At 45.2% G+C, this 23,509-nt stretch overlaps 1 protein-coding gene across 4 annotated transcripts in view; it reads left to right on the forward strand.

The window, feature by feature from the left end:
- The window catches only part of SERGEF (secretion regulating guanine nucleotide exchange factor), a 207,262-nt gene that overhangs the window by 113,444 nt on the left and 70,309 nt on the right, over window positions 1-23,509 (forward strand). For 3 of the 4 annotated variants that reach the window (XM_087433135.1, XM_087433133.1, XM_087433134.1), the window contains one exon: window positions 8,997-9,033. The exons of the other annotated variant lie outside the window; for it this stretch is intronic. In XM_087433135.1, the coding sequence (XP_087289261.1) occupies window positions 8,997-9,033 (37 nt within the window). The remainder of the gene's footprint in view (window positions 1-8,996; window positions 9,034-23,509) is intronic. 4 annotated transcript variants of the gene reach the window in all.

A 23,509-nucleotide genomic window follows, 5' to 3' on the forward strand; every position in this document is an offset into this window, starting at 1 on the left:
AGCATGGCCGGAGAAGCGGTGCGTCGGTGCGCGCCCGGGATCCGAACCCGGGCCGCCAGCAGCGGAGCGCACGCACTTAACCACTAAGCCACGGAGCCGGCCCCCTATTAATGATTCTTGCTTGAATTAGCTATTACTATGCAAAATTATTTTCTTGCCCAATTACTCCTTTTACATTTATTATTTTTGACATTGTACTATAAGGAAGAGCTTTCCCTGCTCCCCTATTATTTTTATTATTCAGTATGTATTTATGATGTTTTATTCTATTCAATGAATTATAATCTATTACTGTCATTATTCATTTTGATGCTCAAATTCTCCCTGATTTAGCCAGTGGGAGACCCTTCAGGTTGGCTCCTGTATCCTTTTGACATGTCCCTGTCATTCTTTGATCACTTCCCTACTTCCTGGCGCAAATAGATGTTCCAGGCTCAAATTGTTCTTTCCCCATCCCAACCCTGGAATCAGCCATTTCTCCAAGGAGCTCTGATTCCTCTTAGTCGAATAGTATTTGAAGGCCAAGATTGGTGCACCAAGTGAATTCATTGCTGCTCGGGTGTCACTGCTTCTATGCAATTTCATATTGGTTTAACTCAATCTGTGTATGTGTATGTATAAAACTGCGAGTTCACAGTGATATCTCTCTCTAATTCTAATCCAGTGTCCGCAGGGTTCCTCACTGCCATCCCTCATTCCATATTTGTGTTTTTGTCATCTGCAGTGAAAACTCCAGTTCCCAACAACATTAATATATTTTCTCATTTGCACAGTCCTACAGTATATACAAAATACTTTCAGAATTGATACATGCATACTACTATGAAAAAAAAAGAATCCACTAAATAGAGTTAGAGATTTTTTTACAGCTCTTTTTGTTTTTAAACATAAGTTATTTAGTCAAAGTGCTGTGTTTAAAAGTCACTAGGATTGGTTCTTTTTTCCCCTTCAGAACGGTTATATTATTTATTTGAAATAAGTTTTGCATGTTTTTGAGCTTCATGTAAATAGAGTCATGCAATATTTAGTCTTCTGTGTCTGGTTTCTTCTGTTCACCTTTATTCTTGAAGATTTATCCATGTTGTGAATAACTAGGGTTTTTTTTCCATTGTTATAAAGTATTGTGAATATACCACACTTAATCCATTCTACTGATGATGAATATTTGGGTAATTTTATGTTTTTATTTATTATGATTAAAGCTGCTATGAACATTTTTGAACATGTCTTTTGATGGAAGTAAGGTATCATTTATTTTGGGTACTTGGGTCTCGTGGCATGTATATATATATGTGTACGTGTGTGTGTGTGTTTAGCTTTACTAGATACTGTCAAACAGTTTTTCAAATCAGTTGTTGAATTTACATTCCTGCCAGCAATGTAAGAGAGTTCCAGTTATTCCACATCCTCACCAGCACTTCGTATTGGCTGTCTTTTTTCATTTCAGCCTTTCTTGGCTATTAGGGCAAGGGTTAAATTTTTTTTGAGAAGCATGCTGTAGGATGTTTGGCTGGCCTGAATCTATTAATTGCCTGTCTTTGAGTTTGGTTGGCCAGCTCACATGGTTCCACCTGTTCTCAGGGGTATAGGTAACTTAATGGTTTGCCTTTACTGAAATCCAGATGCATTGTTGTTAGGTGCTTTTAGTCTGCAAGGATCAGAGGTACTCTTGGGTTACTTTCATATTGTAAGGAAGGGCATGAGTAAGGAAAACAGGTGAAGCAAATGCCTCATAAAAGAACAACTGGAAGGTCATTTAGAACACAAGGCACTCAAACATCGAGACCTTCTTGAGCCCTCAGCAGTAAGATCTAGAACTCTCACATCCTAGTGACTTAGCTACTCTTCTCTACTGTGACTGTTCTGCTGCTTCTGACTCTTCTGCCTATAGCTTCTCCTTATATTAACCTTTCTTGTGTCTATGTCTTCCAGCTACTGCCCCAGCTCCCAACTCGAGGACTCACTCCCTACAACCCTTTTCAGGCAGAATTTTCACATTAAGCCACCTCACAGGCTGTGGCCAGTCTATCCAGTAGCCCACTTTGGGACAAGTGTCCATCTATAGTCCAAATAGGTGTGCCCACAGGAAGGAGGAACACATAGTATTACCTTGGCAATTTAGGAGAAATTAATTCCCTTAGAAGGGCACTGTGGGAAAAGCAAGCATACTGAGTGCCTGACTAGTTTAATTGTGTGTTATATTCTAATTATTGTGTATATCATATTCAAATTCAGTAGACACTTCTCAAGCCCTCTCCTTATGTGCCAATAGAATAACTATAACTGTTGAAAAAGGAAATGAACCTAGTGAACCTATGCCAGTTCCTAATGCTTATAGTTTCCTTTTATATGTTCTCAAATTATATATTTTATATGTTCTGGAAGTGTATCTGCAGAACAGGGTCAAGCTCAAAGTGAATTTTATTCTGCAGATGTTGGGTGGAGGGTGGTGAAAGGGTTTAGGATGTATGAGATATGCCTGTTGTTATTATCCCATCTTTAAAATGGTGTGATGAAGGATGAGGGAACTGAAGGCCAGAGAGGCAAAGAGATTTGCCCAAGGTCACATGACCAGGAAGTGGCAGGGCCAGGACTCAAACCTAGGGCCTCTGGTTCCATAACCAGAGCGCTCTCCACTACCTCCCACTGACCGTAGAGACATGCCCTACACCCATGCCCAAATTATTAACAGTACAAAGGAGGTTTGATGAAGCAAACTACGGCCAAGGCAAGTGGTAGGATCTGAAAGAAGGCAGACCTCCTTGGGGCTGAAGATGATCTGGGAGGTTCCTCAAGGCACTGGGTTTTGAACTGGGCCTTGTAGGGCTGGTCAAGTTTAGAATGGTATGGAGAAGGGAGAATGGTGCCAATAAAGGTACAAAAAGGTACAAAAGTGGGGAAACAGATTTTCCAGGGACAGAGAAGAGACTCGTGTTGCTGGTTAGTGGGTTTAGGTAGGAAAAGAGTGAGAGATCTAGTGTGGTAGGAAGTTAGGAGGCTTTGTGACTATGACAACTTAAACAAATTTTTTTAAAAAAGCAGATCATGACATGATGGAGAGAAGAAAGCTTGAAGTCATTTAGGTGTCTCTTAAAAGAGTCCAGGCTGGAGTGAAAAGGACTGAACGAAGACAGTAGCAGCTGGAAATCAAGACATAGATTTGAGAGTCTTTGAGAAGGCAGAATTAACAGGATGGCAACAGAGTAGGAGGGAGATAAAGAGTCAGAGACCTGTCTGTCACTTGAGAGTTTGAGCTTTAGTGACCGTGGCAGTCTGGTCCCAGTATCTGAAGAGGAGGGGCAGTAATGTGCAGTGGTTAAGCTTACAGGCTTTGGATGTATAGCCCAGTGTTTCCTGGGACTAGTGATTGAACTCCTCTGAGTGTGTTTGCTGACCTGTTGAGTTGGGAGACAGATTTCCACTTCTCAGAGTAGCTGTGAGGAGGCGAAGCTTTGCAGGTAAAGTGAAATTCTATAATGTCACATGCCTGGCATCCAGGCATATACCAAATTTTAGCTCTCTTCCTCCCCACCCCAGCCTCTCCGTTTGAGGAGATAGTTGAACCCAGTTTAAGCCTCATTTTCTTAGGTATATAACGTGCTTTGAAAAAAGGAACTGGCTTTACAAGGGAGGATGAGTTCTTGCACCCTGGAGTTGGAGGCAGAGGACAAATGGAGCCTGTGGGCCTGGAGGTCTCACCTTGATCTTCTTTGACATGGAGGCTTCAGTCAAAAATTCAAGCCCTCACACAGGGAGCTAAAGGTATCCTTCTGAGGCTAGCTGCTTCCAGAAGAAGCAGGCAACTGTGCTGACTCTGTGCTGTCGCCATGGGCTCCATTTGGGGCTATGTCTGAGGCTAGGGGTAAAACCCTGTTGGGTGACTGCGGTTTGCCTGTAAAACGTGCCCAGCCCCGCAGCCCTGCTTGTCTAACAGGTTTGGAAACTGGTTGTCTCCCCGCAGTTCTACACACATGGCAACTCGGTTTGGGCGGAGTTCTAGCAAAGGCTGCACTGAGGCTCCCATTCCCTTCCCCCGTAACCCCGGGCCGGCAGGAGCCTGCCATTGTGGAGCTGCTCCCAGCACGCACCCGGGGCGGCTGTGCCCACCGAGGACTCTCGGTGAGGCTCGGAGCCCCGGCTTCGAATCCATCCTCGGAGTCCGGGAATGGCCGCCCCTCCCTCGGCCGTCACGTGCCTCCGTGAGTGCCTCGTTGCCATAGCATCCGCGGCGCCCAAGCCCATTGGCACGGGCGGGAACCAATCAGCAGGCCCTGCGGGCTCCGCGCTGTCGCAGGATGGTCCCCCCGGCTGCCAGCCGCTCTAGGGAAGGAGAGGGCCGTCCCTGGCCTGTGGCGGGACTGGCCTCAGCCGGCTTCCTCTCCTTGGCGTCTCAGGGCTCTTTCCCCTGAGTCCTGCTCGCACCCCGCCCCACTCTGTTTTCTCACCCTAATTTCTCCCGATTCAGAGTTGAACAGTCTGGTGGAGTTCCCTGCCAGTGAGGTGATAGCTTCCACGGGGAGAGCAGAGGACAAAGCTTTGTTGCCATTTTACAGCCATTTCCCCCAAGAAAAAGGCGTGGAGCGGTTCTTGATCTTTCCAGAAGTGGGCGCTCCTAGGCCCAGGAAGATGTTGTTTGGGCCCTGTAAGTATAGGGCCCTCCCTGCTTGTAAGATCCCTTGATAATTGACACAGCGTTGCCAGATGTAAGGAGATGGGTGGGCGGTTTATTTCCATCCTATATGTGAACGGGAAGGGTTAAAACAGTTGGGAGGACATAAAGGTTGAATCTGAGTGTCAAAGAATCCTGCACCTCCACCAGCTGTAAGTCACTGGGCAAGTTACCTTACGTCTCTGGACCCCAGTTGTCTCACTTGTAAGGCAGTTGTAACAAAAGAATCTCTTAGATGTGGTATAAGTTTAAATGAGATAATACAAGCAAAGCAGTTAGCCAGGTGCCTGGCCATAAGCACTCAGTGGGGCCAGTCAGCTGTTTTTAGAAATGGTACAGTGTACTGCTGAGAACTGAAAGGCTCACGTCAACACTTGGCAAATATTTTCATGTCAATCTAATTTTGCTTATTTGTTTAGTTATTCGTTCATTTAACCCATTAATACATTCAGCATATATTCACTAGGCATCTATTACCAGTCCGTTCTTGCCCCAGCTCATCCCCATCCACCTGTATTTAGTGGGATGCAGCCCCCAGGGAATCCCTGTGCACCTCCCTTCATGAGAACTGATGGGGTCTCGCCTGGCAGGACAGTTGCTGGGAGATCTCATCCCTGTGGCCGTTGGGGGTTTGGAAATTGTTTTCTGCAGCTCTGCCTCCTCAGGCTGGATGCCTGAACAGAGCAGACCTTCTGATATTTGAGCAGTGCTGACTCAGGACAGCTTTCCACAGCCGCTTCTGTTCCCCACCCCTCACCCTTGGGCAGGTGTGCCCCTCTTCTCTTGAAGTCCCCAACCAACAAGCTGGAACTGCTTTCTCTGTAGTGGGACTCTGTCTCCTAGCACTGACCTCTGTAGCTGGTCCACTGTGCTTTGCTGTGCTCGAGTTTCTGGAACAATCCTGTGCTTTTGATACCCTATTATCTTTACTCTCTATTCCTGTAGTACTATTCCCTTTCTGCCCACGTTGTGCATCTCAGTGTCTGTCTCCAGTTGGCTGGAGTGGCCACACCACTACTCACATTTGTTTTGGGATCATCCAACTTCTCTGGGCCCCTTACCTTTGTACTCCTCTCCTTCCCCCTGCTTCAGGCCCTGCACGTGGGCTGTGTGGCAGAGACACTACTGGGCAGGCACTCTGCTGGCTGTCTGAGGGACGGAAGTGCCTGACACATGCACAGTTCACAAATAGACATCTCGTGTGTGATCAAGGCCATGATGCATAATGCTGTGGGAGTAGCCGGGGAGGAGCAGCTGGTCTGCTTTGAGAAGTCAGGGGTCACTTTACCAGGAGGTGACATCTGAGCAATCTCGAAGGATTTAGCTAGGTAGACAGTGGGAGAAAGGGAATTCCAGTCAAGTAGAATAACATGCATAAAAGCCTGAAATCGCATGGTGTTCTTAGAGAAAATGCAATGTGGTGTGAATGGAAAAGGGAACTATGTTATTTGGGGTTGAGGGTTCATGAGGAGCAGAGGGAGGAAATGAGCCCTGAGAGGTAACCAGAGGCCTACTCATAAGGGCCTTGTGAGCTGTACTGTGTCGTTTAGACTTTACCCTCCCTCGCTGGGAACCTGGGAAGGGTTTTATATAGGGGCATGACATGGTCAGATTTATGTGTAAGAAAGGGGAGATGCACGGCTGTGAGGAGATGGATTGTCTCATTTGTCCTCTAGCAATTTGGTAAGGCAGATGGGACAGATACTGTTATCTACTTTTTACACCTGAGAACACTGAGGCCCAAGAGGTTAAATACCTTGCCAGAGGTCTCGGAGCCAGAAAGCAGAGGACCTAGGATTCACCTGGCTTCCTGGCTCTGAATCTCTTTCTCCCGGGCACACTGCCGTTGTTCAAAGAGTCTTCTAGAAAGCTGCCTGCAGCTGGGCAGTGGGTAGATGCTGACAGGAGCAATACGAAGCAAATGATCATTGATAGAATCTTGTCGAAAGTGTAGCACTGGGATTTTATGGCCTGTGGTGTTCAGTCTCCTGACCTCTATGCCAATGCGCGGACAGCAAAGAAGCAGTGGGGAGCTTGGAGCTTCAAGCTCTACATTGCCTTGACAAAATCCATCCATCACTGTCTCGCTCATTAATTCAGTGCAGCATCTGCTGCCTGATACTGGCATTTGTCAGTGGCTTGTTGCTGTAAGCCCCTGGTGCTCAAGGTTGGTCAGCTCTGCAGGCTGCAGCCCCAGGGTGAACCCTGGCAGTCAGAGGCAGGCCCTTTTTCTGTCTGCATTTTGTAAAATGATATAACTTTATTTTTGAAAAACCAAGGTAACATGATCTAGCAGAACAGAACATGAGTTTGGCAATCAGGCAGACCTGGGTTTTCTTTCTGCTGCTGCCACGTAGCCATCTGTGCAAGTTATTCAGCATGTGTGAGCCTCAGTTTCCTTATCTCTGCAGTGAGCAAAGGCACACCTACCTGAAAAGATTGTTGTGATGACTAGGACGTGGGCATGTTTATAAAGTGCCTTGGTGTGGTGCCTGGCGCCTATGAGTCCTCCGTGTATGGTGGCTTTAATTCCTGTTCCTGTTGGTGCCACCACCACCACCACTGCTACCACCACAGTTAAAGAATATTTGAAAAAGAGAGAGTAGAAGAAAAAAACATCTTATGCTGTGTGTATGGCCCTGGGTGGGGCATGGTGGGACCCCTCACATAAATCAGCTACAGAGCCTGCCTCAGAGACTAGACAACCTGGAAATACTTACTGGGGTAGATTATGCAAGTGCCTGTTTGCCAGACACTGTCAGAGCCCACCTGAGTGTGGGTGGCCCTCTCCCCTGTGGAAGCTGGGATCTGGAAGCACCACTTTTACAAAGAAAAAAGCCTCGGAAGCCTTGCTGCCCCTTCTCACCCACCCGTGTGTTGTTTGGCCTCCAATGCTCAAATGCCTTTTGAACCTGTTGCCTTGACTGTCAGGGGCCTGTGCTGATTACCTGTGAATGTCACTTGCAAGTGGTTTTCCCTGGGAAAGAGTGAGACGCTATAGCATCAAGAAAGGAACTGTGTGAGAATCAGAGTGCCTCTAGTCTTAGTTTTGACACATCGAGGCAAGTTCCTTCCTCTTCCCAAGCCTCAGTTTTTCTCCTCGTGATGTGGAAAGATTGGACCAGATGGTCTGCAGGGCCTTCCAGCACGGACATTCCGGGAGTACCTGAGGTCTTCCTCTTCCAGGAGCTGAAGTGAGCATCCTGGTAAAGGTCACAGGATGCTTCCCCTGAGTCTCGAGCTCCTTTAATTCGTGCCTGAGGAACTGTTCACACTTTCACATTCCCAGTCACTTCCTCTTGGTAGCAGTTGGGACGTGCAGAGACTGAAAGGCAAGTGTCTCTCACTGGGTGGAAACACTGGATTCAAAGCCCCAAATGGTTGTCTTGTATGTATTAGGTATTTGTTCTTTTATGTACTTACTCTGTTCTTTCATTCATTCATTCATCTCATCTCTGTTAGCAGATGTTAACTGAGTGCCAGGCCTTGTACAATCCATCTGTGCAATACAGAGGTGAATAAGACTCAGCCCTGTTCTCGAGACACATGCAGTCTGGTGAGGAGACAGGAAGACTGTAAAAGGCAGCATGGTAGTTGCTACAATGTGGGTACGAACAGGTTGTGTAATGAGAGGAGTGCTTGAGTCTGCCTAGAAGCAACAGCAAAGGAATCTCAGTGGACACTTTGAGATTTTAAGGATGAGTAGAAGTTTTCTAGGTAGCCAGTCAAGGAGAGGGCATTCTAGCAGAGGAACAGCATATGCAAAGGCCCAGAGGTGTGAGAGAACATGTCGTGTTCAGAGAACTGGAGATAGTTTGTGTGGCTGGAAGGTAAAAGGGAGAGTGAGCAGATGAGGAAAAGTCAAGATTTCTCCTCAGACAAGTCTGTTTCCACTGAATTCTTTATTTTATCAGTCCAGATGAGAGCGATAGTCTTCTTGGTTCAGTTTTCAAAAACTGTCATTTATATTGCTTAATATTTCCATTCTTATGGTAACACATGCTCATTATAGAAAGTTTGCAAAGTACGAAAAAGTAGAAAGAAGAAAAGATTTTAAAAAAATCACTCATTGTTTCACTTCCTAAAGACAAATACTTGAACGTCTTGGTGTATTTCCACTGAGTGTTTTTTTCCAATTTTTATATAGTTGTGAGTGTAATGTAATTATAATCTTAACTTTTGTGTATGGTACCCTCTTCTACATTCTCAAATTTTCCAAAAATGGATGTTAGTGTCATTAAAAAAAAACTGTGATCATAAAATATACTAGCTGAAGTATCTATACATATTCTTTCTCTAATGTAACTTATTTTCTTTCTTTTTACAGGTCTCTTGTGGCTCAGAGCATAATCTGGCAGTGATTAGTAAGTAATTAGTGTACTGATAACTGTGTTTATTCTGAAACTCATGTAGCAGAATTGGAGAAGACTCTTGGTTAACTAAAGGCCAGGGTGCGTGCGTGTGTGTGTGTGTGTTGAGGGGAGATTCTGGGAAATGGAAGTCTAGGTTGACCAAGGTTTTACTAGAAGCCCCTTTCCTAAAAATGTCAATCCACATCACTGAGCGTCTTTTTAAGGTGGCTGAGCTGGCATCTTTGCCTCAGAAAGTGGCATTTGAGGATGTTAAAGATCTTACAGGCTGGGAGCATCATGTATAGAAAGCCAGACATAAAAGAGGAAGAGGATCGGGCTGCTCCTGGTTCTTTGAGTAAATCCCTTACACCAAGTTCTTTCCTCTTGGGTGGCTCTTTCTTTGGAAATATGGGGCTCTGCTCACTGCCTTGTATCTCGTGGCACTCAGGAACTCCCAGTTGAAGCCAAGCCTCTGATTAATTGAGGTTTCCTCTTAGATGACTCTGGATGACCAAGGTTCTCTGTCTTTATAATCAGGCCTATGAGTACTTCCTTCTAGAAACCTTCTCATTGCTTGCACAGGTAGACTCAGTCTCCATCTCACAGTCCATTGAAGGGACAGCATGTGGGGCCTGATTGCCCGAGTTCGGTGCAGGCTTCCACTCACCAGCTGTGTGAACTTGGATGAGGTGCTTAGCCCCTCGATACCTCGTTTCCTCATCTGAGCCCAGAAGAGGGGAGGGCAGTGGCGCCTGCCTCACAGGCTGGTGTGAGGGTTGGAGGAGTCAGTACATGTAGAGCACTGGGAGCAGCACTCAGCTCCTAGTAAGAGGTTTAGAAGTGTTGGATCTTATTATCTGATATCATTAGTTCAAATAATTGCCCTCCTCTGGGGTTAAAACAGAAACCAAGGTTCCCTCCCACTCTGATATTTTACGACTCTGTTACAACCCCATTTCTACCTGCCTTGTGTCAGTGGTTTCTCTTCCTGTCTACTTCTCTCTCCCAGCCTCTGACTCTCAGCTTCTGAAGGGCAAGGCCCTGTGTTTTCTTTTTGTTTCCTGCCTGTGTGCAGGGCCCAGAACAGTGCCTGGCGCTCAGCAGAGACTCAGCACCGTTTTCTGGATTGAGCTGGACTGGCTCTGCTGCCTGGGGTGGCAGCAGTTTGAAGCACTACTTGGCAGGCCCGAACGTGATGTGCAAGGAGGCAGAGGAGGTCGGCTGCCAGCCAGCTGGGGATAGGAAAAGGGGCTGGAGTCAGAGAAGGAGCGAGAAAATGTAACAGCAAACCTGCATGCTTTGCAGCAATGCCAGATACTTTATAGTAGAACTGCTCCAGCCTGGGTGTAATTAAGACAAGCTAATCAAAGAATCAGAGACAGTGCCTAGGATGTTGCTGCTGCTGCTGTCACTGGACTGGGATAGAGGTTGGCTTCTTCTGGGCTCAGCACAAAGAAGAAGATCCAGGCATCTAAATACATGAAAGAACAAAATCCAGATGAAGGAGGGAGCCAGAGTTAGCAGGATGGCAGGCCGAGCTGACAGAGGCAGCCTAGGGCTGTAGAAAGAGCATGGACTCTGCAGGCAGACGGCCTTGGTTCAAACTGACTCCATCTCTGTGTGAGCTTCCATTTTTTCCCTCATCTTTGTAATGAGGATAATTCCACCTTGCAGGATTGATATTGTGAGGATTAGGTGAGATAATGTATGTGAACTACCTGGGATATAGGAGCTGCATAAGAAATATGTATATATTTGTAATTCTCTTTGTTTCTTATTTCTCTCGGTCAGGGTGAGGAGAAAGGAGAATCACTTGTTAGTGTAACTGTTCTAGTGAAGTAATGCTTAGTTGGGAGAGGAAATGATAACGTTCTGGAAAGGTGTGTCCTTGTCACCCAGTCAGGAAAACATCAGAGGCAGTGGAGGAGCAGGGCATGCTGGTCAACTCCTTGAGGGCAGGCCTGTCGTTTTCCATTTTGTCCTCAGTGCCTGGGGCCTGGCTCAAGTCTGCTGAATGAATGGTTCCGGAGTCAGGAGAGGTGGGCCCCATCACAGGGCTCCGGACATGTCTGCCTGCCTGCGTGTGAGCTGGGAGCACAGGCTCCCCACCCCTCAAGGAAGGGGGCCCTCAGTGGGTGCCCTGCAGGGTGCAAGCTGTGCAACAGGAAGCGACAAGAAGCTGCCTGCCAGCCCTGGCAGGAGGCCAACAGGAGGGAGACAAGCTGGAGGAGAGTTCCTACCAGCTTAAAGCCTGCTTCTCACAGCCAGCTCCTCCCGCAACCCTTCTCCATTGCCCACTTTCCGTGGATTTCTCTGCCTTCACTCTCATTGCCCGAGAGCCAGCCCCTCGGTACCTGGCGCTGGGTCCCAGATGTGATAGGCACGAAATAGTTATAGAATACACTAGAACGGAATATAAAGAAGCCAAACTTTGCTCCAGGGTAGAAGCAGCCTTAATGTCTAATGAATGTGCAACAGACAAATCAAACTGGAAGGGGAGGTGAAATAGAGACGGGTGGGAGGACATAATTCAGGACCTACTCTGTCTTAGAATGGACACAACTCCACAAAGTGTATTTATTTCTTGCACCCACTTTATGGAAAAGACAACTGAGACTCTGAGGTTAAACAGGTTGCCCAGGGCTAAGTAGCAGTAAGTGGTAGAACTGTCTACCTGACTTCCAAGACTGCTCATTCGACCCTCTCATATCCTAGGGGCCAGAGGCAAGATGGGTAGTGGTTAAGAAGAGCACAGGCCCTGGGGTCAGATGGCCTGGATTCAAGTCCTGGCTCCTCCACTTAAGAGCTGTATAACCTTGTATAACTGGCTCAACCTCTCTGTGTCTTGATCGCCTCATTTAGAGTATCGTATTATTGACCTCATAGGGTTGTTATGCAATGTGCTAACTGTGCCTGTCACAGAAGTAAATGTTCAATAAATGTTAGCTGGTATTATTGTTATTATTATTATTATACATATAAGGTCTTAAAGGAAGGGAGGAATTGTTAGATAACTATAAGAGGGCCTGAGGCTCAGGATGGAAATCTCAGAAGCTGGAGAAGGAAAGCTCTTCCCCACCCAGGATGTCACGGTCCAGGGCAGGATGTCAGCATAGCTGCAGAATGGATTTGTAAACTGGAGCCTGGGGACCCCAGTCTGGGGGATCTGCTAGCCCAGACTTGTTCCAGGTCAGGATTCTGCTATCCACTGTCCTGGACAAGGACTCAGGACCTGATGTCCAGCCTGAGGTGAGCGCCACAGCAGCCGTTTTGCAGGTTTCTTAGGGGATCAGAATAATTCTACTCTGCTACTTCGTTTGCTTCCAGGTTTCTTTTCTTCCTTTTCTTTTGCGACGTGGTTTGTTCTTTCCCTAGTTTTCCAGTGAAGTTTCTCTTGACATGTTGTGTTTGCTGCCAGGCACTGCCATGGCTGGACAGGATGGTGAGGTGGTGTGATGTCATGCTCTAGACAAAGGAGGAACTGCTGGAGCTGAGCGCTGAGAAACTCGAGTGACAATCAGGAAGGAGAGCGCAGAAGCCATTGGCCTGGCTGGCCTGGCCCCTCTAGCTGTGTGCCTTGTATAGTCACTCTGCCTCACTGAGCCTGATTCCTCATCTGTGAAGTCAACGCACCCCCAAAGTTGTTCTTCCGAATGGCATAGGTGTGTCGGGTGCCTGCCACATTACAGGTGCTCAGCAGGTGCTCGCTCACTTGGCAAGTGTGCTAGTTTGCATCCTTTGTTTCTTTCTTCCTTTCCACCCAGTATTTCCCTCCACATCTGACAGAGCTGGCTGGCTGGCTGGCTCCCATTCGTGAGTGTGGACTGAGGTCAGGGAGGTGAGAGGAGGGCATGTGGCCACCACTTGCGCAGGAGGTCCCTGCCTGCCAGAGGCAGGCTCCCCAGGCCCAGCTCCGTCTTGGGCCCTCACCTCCATGTCTGGCTGAGCTGGCTCCAGCTGGTTTGCTTCCCCCAGGAGCAGCTTATTTTGGCTTGAATGGGCAATTTGTTTGCCTTCTCTCCTGATGTGCAGTTGTTCAGCCTTCCCTTCCTGCAGAGAAAAAAGAGCTGACTGCATTTCCTCTCTCCCTGCTCCACACGGACCCTTGGAAAGAATTTTATTGGTGGCCTTTTCCTGGAGCACTCAGGCTCGCCAGACAGGCGTTGTGAAAGGGTTAGATATTTGGCAGGAAACTGTGGTGCCTCCTCCTCCTCCAAGCACAGCCAGCTCTTTTACCAAATTGCAGCTATAATCAATGTGAGGATTTTTTTTTTCATTTCACTGATGATTTCCGATTGTTGAACCGTTGTGCCTTTGTAATGTGTGTGGCACATCCTCTGACCTTGGCCTGAAGCCCATCGAACAGGGTTGTGTAAGAATTTAATAGAGAAAACTGTCTTTTTGACACTGGCTCTTCCTCCGAGAGGCAATACCTCCAAACCCCAGGGCCTTGTGGAGAGCTTAGAGGCAAGTACAGGCTTGTGTGGTCCTCTGCACAGTGAGATAGGCAAAGCAGCAAAGTGACGGGGTGGCACTGTTATTAACCCCATTTTCTAGATGAGGGAAGCTGGGGCTTAGGCTGAGCAGTTTGCCCCATCCTGGTGAGAGGGGCAGGAGGAACCTGTGTCAGGCCTTTAACCCAGGCCTCTAACTTAAGAGCCTGTGGTCTATGACCTGCTGCTGCCTTCCTGCAGACCAGTGACAGTGGCCTGTTTTCAAGGCCACCAGATAAGATTATTTCCTCTCTTCATTCCAGTGTTTAGTTCTCCTTCGTGTTGGCAACTCCTTCTGTACATCTAGGCTAAGTCTCCTGCTTCAGATTAAGCAGTTTTCTGCATAATAACCAGATAAAATAGTGAAATTGATGACATCGTTTTGGAAAACCACCCGTTTTAGGATTCTTCTTCCCCCTTCCATTCTCCCTCACCTCTTTAAAAAAATTAACTTATTTCATTTTTTAATAACTAATATATGTACATGATTTAAAACTTAAAAAAGCATAAAAAAGATTTAAAATGAAAAACCTCCCTCCTGCCCTGTGCCCTATCTGTCCAGTGCCCCCAAACCTTTCCACTACGTGTGCAGCTAGTGCCTGTTATTAGTTTCTTCTGTATTCTTCTAGTTTCTTTTTGCATATATTAAGTGAATACTAAAATATATTTTTATCCTCTCCTTTTGCATAAAGGGTAGTATACTGTACACATTTTTTAGTGTTTTTTCTTTCAACAGTTTATCTGGGAGATCTTTCCAGATCAATATAAAAGGCTTCCTAGTTTATTACAGCTACATAATATTCCAGTATACCTGTGTACCATGATTTATTTAACCGTATCCTATTGATGGACATTTAGGTCATTTCCAGTCTTTTACTATTACAAGTAATGATGTAGTGAATAACCACTTGTATATATGTTATTTCAAGTGTGGGAGAGTGTAGTTGTAGGATAAATTTTTAGAAGTAAAATTCTTGTATCAGAGAATAAGTGTAGGGGCTGGCCCGGTGGCGTAGCAGTTAAGTGCACACGCTCCACTGCGGTGGCCCGGGGTTCGCAGGTTCAGATCCCGGTCATGGACCGATGCACTGCTTGTCAAGCCATGCTGTGGTGGCGTCCCATATAAAGTAGAGGAAGATGGGCATGGATGTTAGCCCAGGGCCGATCTTCCTCAGCAAAAAGAGGAGGATTGGCAACAGATGTTAGCTCAGGGCTAATCTTCCTCACAAAATAAAAAAATAAGTGTATTTGTTATTTTGCAAGATACTGGGAAATTGCCTCCATAAGAATTATACCATTTTTCACTCCCACCAGCAATGTATGAATTCCTGTTTCTGCAGCCTCCCTAATGTAATGTGTTAAGAAACTTTTGGAGTTTTGCCAATCTGATAGGTGAAAAACTACTCAGGGTGGTTTTTGTTTATTTTACTTTTAAGTTTGAAATACAATATATAGTAGTCCTCCCTTATCCATGGATTTGCTTTCCACAGTTTCAGTTACCTGCAGTAAACCATGCTCTGAAAATATTAAATGGAAAATTCCGGACATAGACAATTCATAAGTTTTAAATTACATGCTGTTCTGAGTAGCATGATGAAATCTCATGCCATGCGCTCTGTCCTGCCTGGGACATGAATCATCCCTTTGTCCAGCGGATCCATACTGTATATGCTACCCACCCTTTAGTCACTTAGTAGCCGTCTTGGTTATCAGATCAACTGTCGTGGTATCGCAGTGTTCAAGTCACCCTTATTTTACTTAATAATGGTCCCAAAGCACAAGGTGGTGATGCTGGCAATTTGGATATGCCACAGAGAAGCCATAAAATGCTTCCTTTAAGTGAAAAAGTAAAAGTTCTTGACTTAATAAGGAAAGAAAAAAATCATATGCTGAGGTTGCTAAGATCTACAGTAACTTTTATTATAGTATATTGTTATAATTGTTATATTTTATTATTAGTTATTGTTATTAATCTCTTACTGTGCCTAATTTATAAATTAAACTTTATACTAGGTATGTATGTATAGGAAAAAAACATAGTATATATAGGACTCAGTACTGTCTGTGGTTTCAGGCATCCACTGGGGAGCTTGGAATGTATCCCCTGGGGATAAGGGGGGACTACTGTATATGCAGTAAGGTGCCCAAACTGAAACTAAGGTTCAGTTTGATGAGTTTTTCCGTATGTATGTACCTAAGAAACCACATCCAGAACAAGATAGAGAACATTTCCAGCACCCCAGAAAGCTAGAAACCCCTTCTCAGTCAATACCCCACCCCCAGAGGTAACTGTGATTCTGACTTCTGTCTCCAGAGAAGAGTTTGGCTGTGCTTGAACTTCATATAAATAGTGTGACACAGTTGTACTCTTTTGTGTTTGGCTTTTTTTGTCCAACACATTGTGTCTATAAGAATCATCCATTTTGTGTGTAGCAATGGTTCTTTTTTATTGATCAGTAATATTCCACTGTGTGAATATACCACAACTTATCCGTTTAACTGTTGAACATTTGGGTTTCCAGTTTGAGCGTTGTGAATAAAGCTGCCATGAACATTCTTATACATGCCTTTTGGTAAACATATATATTTATTTCTCTTGGGTGTGTAACTAAGAGTAGGAGTCCTAGGTCCTATGTATAGCATTAGTAAATACTGCTCAACAGTCTTCCAAAATAGGTGTACCAGTTTATACTAATCCCGTTAGCAATATAGGAGAGTTCCAGTTGTGCCACATCCTTGCCAGGTATTTTCAGTCTCGTTGATTTAAGCCATTCTGCTGAGTATGTGGTGTGGAATCTCGCTGTGATTTTAATTTGCTTTTCCCTGGTAACCAATGACTTCGATCACCTTTTCATATGCCTGTAGGCCGCATGGGTAGCTTCTTTTGTGAAGTGCAAAGTCATAAATGCAAAAAACTTTGTCTTTGCCTGTTGTTTTAAAGTGAGTTTTATCTGTTTTTCCTAATGATTTGTAGACATCCTTTATCTTACAGATTCAAGTCCTTTTTTGGACATATGTATTGCAAATGTCTTCTCCTAGTCAGTGGCTTGCTCTTTTGCTCTCTTAATGATGTCTTTCTTGAATAGATATTCTTAATTTTAAGGAAGTCTAGCTTCTCAACCTTTTCTTTAATGGTTTGAGGTATTTGTGTCCTATTTAAAACATTTTTGCTTACTCAAAGATCATGAAAATATTCTCCTGTATGTTCTTCTTGAAACTTTATTTTGCCTTTTGTATTTAGACTGAAAATCCATCTCAAATTAGTTAAACAAACAAACATTGCTCTACAACCATTTATTGAAAAGTTCTTCCTTTCCCCATTGAATTTTAGAGGCTCCTTTGTTGTAAATCAAGAGATGGTATATATGTGTGAGTCTGTTTTTGGACTCTCTCTTCTCTTTCATTAGTTTATTTTTCTATTTGCATGCTAGAACCACACCATCCTTTTTTTTTCCTTTGAGGAAGGTTAGCCCTGAGCTAATGTCTGTTGCCAGTCCTCCTCTTTTTTTGCTGAGGAAGATTGGCCCTGGGCTAACATCCGTGCCCATCTTCCTCTACTTTATATGGGACACCGCCACAGCATGGCTTGACAAGCGGTGCGTCGGTCCGCGCCAGGGATCTGAACCTGCGAACCCCGGGCCACTGAAGCGAAGCATGTGTACTTAACCGCTACACCACCGGGCCGGCCCCAGAACCACACCATCTTGATTACTGTAGCTTTATAATAAATCCCCATATCTGGTATTGTAAGCCCTCCAACTTTGCTCTTCTTTAAGATTATTGTGGCTTTTCTAATCTCTGTCTAGTTTTAGTTACTATGAATGAAAGTTGAGCATCTTTTCTTATGTTTAAGAGTATTTTCTTCTTTATAAAGCGTTTTTCCCTACCTGTATTAGTTTTTCATTGCTGTTTTAACAAATTACCACAAAATTAGTGACTTAAAACAACACAAATGTATTATCTTAGAGCTTGAGGGTTTCACTGAGCTAAAATCTGGGTGTGAGCAGATTTCATTCCTTTCTGGAGGCTTTAGGGAGAGTCTGTTTTCTTGCCTTTTCCAGCTTCTAGAGGCTGCTTGTATTCCTTGACTTGTGGCCCCCTTCCATCTTCAAAGCAGCAATGGCTGGTCGAGGCTTTCTCACATCATACTCTGAAACTGGCTCTTCTGCCTCCCTCTTCCACATTTAAGAATCCTTGTGATTACATGCAGCTCACTCAGATAAGCCAGCATAATCTCCCTATTTTAAGGTTAGTGGGTTAGCAAACTGAATTTCATCTACTACCTCAGTTCTCCTTCGCCATATTACATAACGTTCATAGGCTCTAGGAATTAGGACTTCTGGAGGCCATTATCCTGCCTACCACAATATCCTTTGCCCTTTTTTCCAATTAGATTGTTGGTCTTTTTCTAATAAATTTCTAGGAGCTCTTTACATATCAGGGAGATTAGACCTTTGTCTGTGGTATGAATTGCAAATATATTTTCCCAGCTTTTTGTCTTTGGTTTTGGTGTTTTTGTTTATTTTGTCCTGTTTTTGCATGCAACTTTTTCTTTCACCGTAGGTGAAATTTATCAGTCTTTTCCTGTATGGCTTCTTGATTTTGAGTTAGAGAAGCCTTCCCCACTCCCCTCATATTTTATTTTAGTATTTTTATGGTTTTATTTTTTACGTGTAAATCTTTAAGCCATTTGGAATTTATCCTGCTATACAATGTCAGGTGTGAATTCAACTTCGTTATTTCTCCAGATGGCTACCCAATTGTCTCAACACTGTTTATTGAATTCTCTTTCTTTGGCTGCCTTCCTGGGTCCCATTGCTACCAGAGCTGCCCTAAGGCATAAGGAGAGGCAGCGACTTACCCAAGATTGCCCAGCTAGTCAGTGGCAGAGCTCAGACAGGAGCTGGTGGCTGGTTCTCAAGGAGCCTTCCCAAGTGGTTGTGATCTCCTGGGCAGTTTCCTAAGCAGAGGAGGACTACTAAGGTGGGGCAGCCTCTTTCAGTTCCCCTGGTTCTCAGTGCTCTGTCCCAGGTCCTGCTTTGCTCAGCTCCAGAGCTGATAAATTTGTTGCTGGTATCACACCTGGCCACTGGAGGCACCATATTTTCTTCCCTACCAGGCCAGAAATGTGATAAGACTTTTTGCATTCAGGAGAGATGTTTCACAATTAATACAGAGTTGTTTCTACAGACGGTTGGTTATCGTTCGAGTCACATTTCTGTCATTTGTTTTCAAGGCATAGCCTCCCATCACAAAGTGTGCCTTTTTAGCTTTCAATAAAGGTGGATTTTTTTTCACTATTATCCCTAAAGAAGCAATGTTTATGTCACTCCACAGGCGTCATCATATATGAGACCACAGGTGAGGGTGCCAGGCTGTCAAGGAGGCTCACATACTTCCTAAATTACTCACTCATGCCAGCTTTTTTGGCACAAGATTGACCACTATGCTCTAGGACAATGCTCTGGTCCTTTTAGGGTTGCTTACAGTGGCAAAAACTGCAGTCGTGATCCACTGCACTTGTTTACAAACACTCAGAAGGCTTGGGGCCTTGCGAAGGTAAGTCTAACTGAGGTGAACTCAAGGTAAAAAATACAAAGAGTGAGAGTAAACTAGAGGCAGCCTTTCCCAGTGGAAGGGCTGGGCTCTGGTCCCAGCTCTGTCTGCCCCTAACTCTCTGGGTGATCCTGGGCAGTCAGTTTCCCTCTCCAGGCCTTAGGATCCCCATCTGAGAAATGTTTCTAAAGTCTGCTGCACCGCTCAAGTCTGTCTTCATGTCCGCAGACGGCGTTGTACGTCTTAACAGACCCAAACTGTCTACCTTTGCCTTGCAGGCAGTAGGTGCTTCACATGTTTGTTAAATACTAAATGAATGTTACATACAGTATTTTCCTCCCTCCCTCCCTTCAGTTAGTTGGAGGCTGACATGTAGCATTCTGGATGCTGTGGAGGAGTACAGCAAATGGTTGTTACCGTGGAGCTCACATTTAATGGGAAAGAGGGCTATGAATTAAGCCTGGCACATAATATGTACTTAATAAATGAATGAACAAATGAATGAATGCAAAGCAGAGAGTGATAATTAGAAGAAAGAGTGAAGAGGAGGGAATGACTAACTTTGGAAATCCTCATGGAAGAGGCGTGGAGGAAGTGGTAAGGAGGATGGTGTGCTGAAGGATCAACATGAGCAAAGGAAAGGAAGGCTTCACGGTGTGAATCGTGGTTGAGGGACAGGTGGTCAACCAGCAAGTGGAGGAGGGGTAAGGAGGATGGTATGCTTGAGTGGAGGAAGGGTAAGGAGGATGGTATGCTGAAGGATCAACATGAGCAAAGGAAGGGAAGCCTTCACAGTGTGAATCGTGGTTGAGGGACAAGTGGTCAACCAGCAAGACAGCGGAGAGTCAGCTGCGGCCAAGTCTCCAGGGGCAGGCTGAGGGGATTTGGCTTTATTGAATAGACAGTTTGGAGCCGTTAGAGGTTATTTCGGAAGACACTTCAGAAGTCGACAATTACGGAAGATAAAAGCCTTTAAAAAAAAAAAAAGATAATGCCTTTTTACGGAATAAAAGAGAACTGACAGGAATTGGGTACCTACTCAGTCCTGGCACCATTCTGAGCATTTTACATGTATCATTTCATTTAGTCATCGCCATGCAAGGCAGAAAGTAGACAGATAAGAACTGTCCCTGTTTGCCACGTGGGAAAATGGAGACGCAGAGAGGTGGAGCCCAGGGTTCAGCCTAATATCTGCTGACTCTGAGGTCTGCACTTACCCCTTATCACACTACCTCCCTGCAGAGGTCAGGCTTCCGCGTAATTAGCGTATCAAGCAGCATCAACTGAGCTAATAGCATGCAGGTGACCTTGGAAGACAGGAAGAAGCAACAGCACAGTTAGTACTGATAGTACCTGTCGGGAGGGGCTGAGGCAGCCCCTATCTTATTGTCTCTCCTCAGAGCATAGCACCTATGTGTGACATGAGGCAGCTTTGACAGTGGCCAAGCAGTCAGGCCCAGGAGCCTGCTCTGTCCTTCCTTAGACAGGAGCAAGCTTCCTGAGCCTGGGCAGTACCATGGTATCTCCCTGTGAATGCCTGGACTCACAGTGTTGCCCCTGAGCACCCACAGGCCTTGGCTTGCACTGGTGCCCCTCAATACCATTACCCAATGGCTGCTGTCCCTGCTGCCTCTTGCCTCAGTGGAATCCCCTCTTCCTCCTGGGTGCAGCTAATGCCCTTAAATGCAGAATAGCTGTGACTGTTCATTCCAAAGTGCTCTCACTGGGCAGGGCTTCAGCAACGTTCTGTTTGCCCAGTTGGCCATTCATGGATTTATTCATTTATTAGGAGGCTGCACTATGTAGTAGAAGGAGCCCGCCAAGGGACCTGAGTACAAGGCTAGCTGCTATCATGTTGGGCAGGCCACTTTCCTTCCCTGGGCCTCCTTTTCTTTATGGATAGAATCAGAGAGTTGTAGAAGTCAATCTTTGAGGTTTCTTCCAGCTTCAGCACTTTCTGAGCCTGTGTTTTGTTCATCCATAAATTCATGCCTTCACCATAACGTGGGATTAGGCAATGCTCCTCAGCAGCACAAGAATGATGCCGCTGACCTTTGGCCCTCAGCACACTGGGTGTCATGATCTAAGGTCTGATCATCTCCACTAGGCGTGGCTCCAGAATGCCCATCAGACTCCTTCGTCTGGACTCTGCCCTGTCCTAGTTGTAACTCCAGGCCCAGCCCAAGGCCAGTCCCTCCCTCTGCCCGTGGCAGCCAGGAGTCTGACTTGGTGAGGAAGCTCCCCAGTGCAGCCTTCGTGTGGCATGCATGCATATGTCAGGAGCCTCTTATATGTGCTCACGGCTTCACGGGGCACAAGGCCCTTCAGCTCGTGCATCTCCTGTCACTGTCACAGTAACTCTGAAGTTCTCAGGGAAAGTTCAGTCCCTATCGTACAAATGAGGAAACGCAGCCTCAGAAAGGTTGCATGCTTTGCCCCAAGCAGCATAATGTAGTAAGGAGCCCGAGGCCTTGGAGTTAGAAAGTCGTGGGTTCCAGTTCTGGCTCTGCTGCTTAATATCTGTGTGACCATGGGCAAGTGCTACCCTCTCTGAACTGTGGGTTTCTTATCTCTGAAGATGGAGATAGTAACAGCTTCTGTAAATGCTTGTCGTTGGAGTGAATTGTGTGGTTTATGGAAAGCTCTTGGCACAGAGTAGGTGCTCGGCATGTCTGTTTCTGACTCCAGTGCTCTTCTGGTGTTTCACTTTGCTTCCCGTATGGCCCTTTTTGTCGTCTCTCTTGCTCCCCTACTAAGTCAATCCCACAGACATATGTTAATGAAAATACTCTTCCTGTGTACCCAATACAAAGCTAGGCCTGTGGAGGGGGTGAGAGGACATAGGAGATGGCCCCTGTACTCCCTTTGCTTGTTGCCTGGCTGGTGTGTGTGTGGGAGCAGAGAGGGTCTAGTCTTCACTCCTGAAACAGAGCCAAGGTGATCTGACCATGAAATGGAGTGCTAGTGACCTCTCCTTCCTCCTCAGGGAACTTACAGCGTGGCATGCGCCAGGCTAAGCTCTTACCTGTGTTATCCCACTCAGCTCTTATATACTCTTGCACACTCTATTTATGTGTGTATTTCACATACACTTACGTACACTGTAACATGGAACCTTGTTTTACAGGTAAGAAAAATGAGGCTCAGAAAAGTTAAACATTTTGTCTTAAGATCTTATGACTAAATTTTGTGGGAATGTTTACAGTGTTTATTTGAACTAGATTATCTGACTCTGGAGCATGCACTTTCTTTGTTATTACAGAATAGTATATGTACATAATTAAAGAGTAAAAAAATGACGGAAGGCTTAATAATGGCAGCTTCTGCCTCACCTTTTCCCACTCCCTGGGCCCCTTCCCAGAGCCAGCCGTTTTGAGTATTTTCAGGTATTTACCTCTATATTTCTAAATCAAATGCTTAAGATATCAATTTTAAATAAAATAAATTTTATCTGTTTATTTCTTAATGTAAATAAAAATTTAATTATCTTACACCACCACCTCCGTGTCCTCTTCCTCTGTCCTCCCAACTATGGTTAAATCATGAGTCCATTATTATGACCAGTGTAGATGCTGGTCTCACTGCTGAGCCAAGTAGTGTACGTTTTCTTTTCCTGGAGTTAAAGTTGCCTGATTTTTTCCCTTTTGATTGATTTTCTATATACTAATCACTGATTCTTCCCAAATACCCCCAAACCCATCTGTAAAACACCTCTCCATACTCTTTTGGGCATGGTCAATACATCAACTCTGTTAGCTGTCACCCCAACCCCTCCAGAGCCCCACCCTCCTGTTCCCCTCAGAAGTGGTTATGTTGGCTGGCACAGTGTTATCCAGTGAGTTCTCCTTACATTCTCCTGTGTCAAATCCCTGCTTCACCTGCTCCCTGTCTTCCTCCTCCTTTACATTAGTCTCTCATTTTGGTGGAGAACGTGTTTCAGTAGCTTCCTAGGAAAGAGTAGTTGAAGATAAATTTTTTGATTCCTTGAATTTCTGAAAATATGTTTACTCTGTTTTCACACTTGATTAATAGCGTAGCTGTGTGTAGGATTCTAGGTTGGAAATCCTTTTCCTTCTGACTTTTGGAGGCATTTTTCCATTGTCTTCTAGTTTCTAGTGTTAGTATTGAGAAGTCTGCTGTTTTTTCTAATTCCTGTTCCTTTGTATGTCACTAGGGTTTTCTCCCTCTTTGAAACTTTTAGAAGCTTCTCTTTATCTTCAGTGTTTTGAAGTCTTATGAAGATGTGCCTTGGTGTGGGTCTTCTTTTATTCATTGTCCTGGTGTTAGTGAGCCCTCTCAATCTGGGGGCTATGCCCTTCAGTTCTGGGAAATTTTTCTTGAAATATTTCTTTGATAATTTTTTCCTTATTTTTCTCTATTTTCACTGTCTGGGACTTCTACTAGATATATATTGAATCTCCTGGACTGATCTTCTAATT

The sequence above is a fragment of the Ceratotherium simum genome, chromosome 7, assembly GCF_057802395.1.
Source record: "Ceratotherium simum simum isolate JZ-2026a chromosome 7, ASM5780239v1, whole genome shotgun sequence".
Classification (NCBI taxonomy): domain Eukaryota; kingdom Metazoa; phylum Chordata; class Mammalia; order Perissodactyla; family Rhinocerotidae; genus Ceratotherium; species Ceratotherium simum.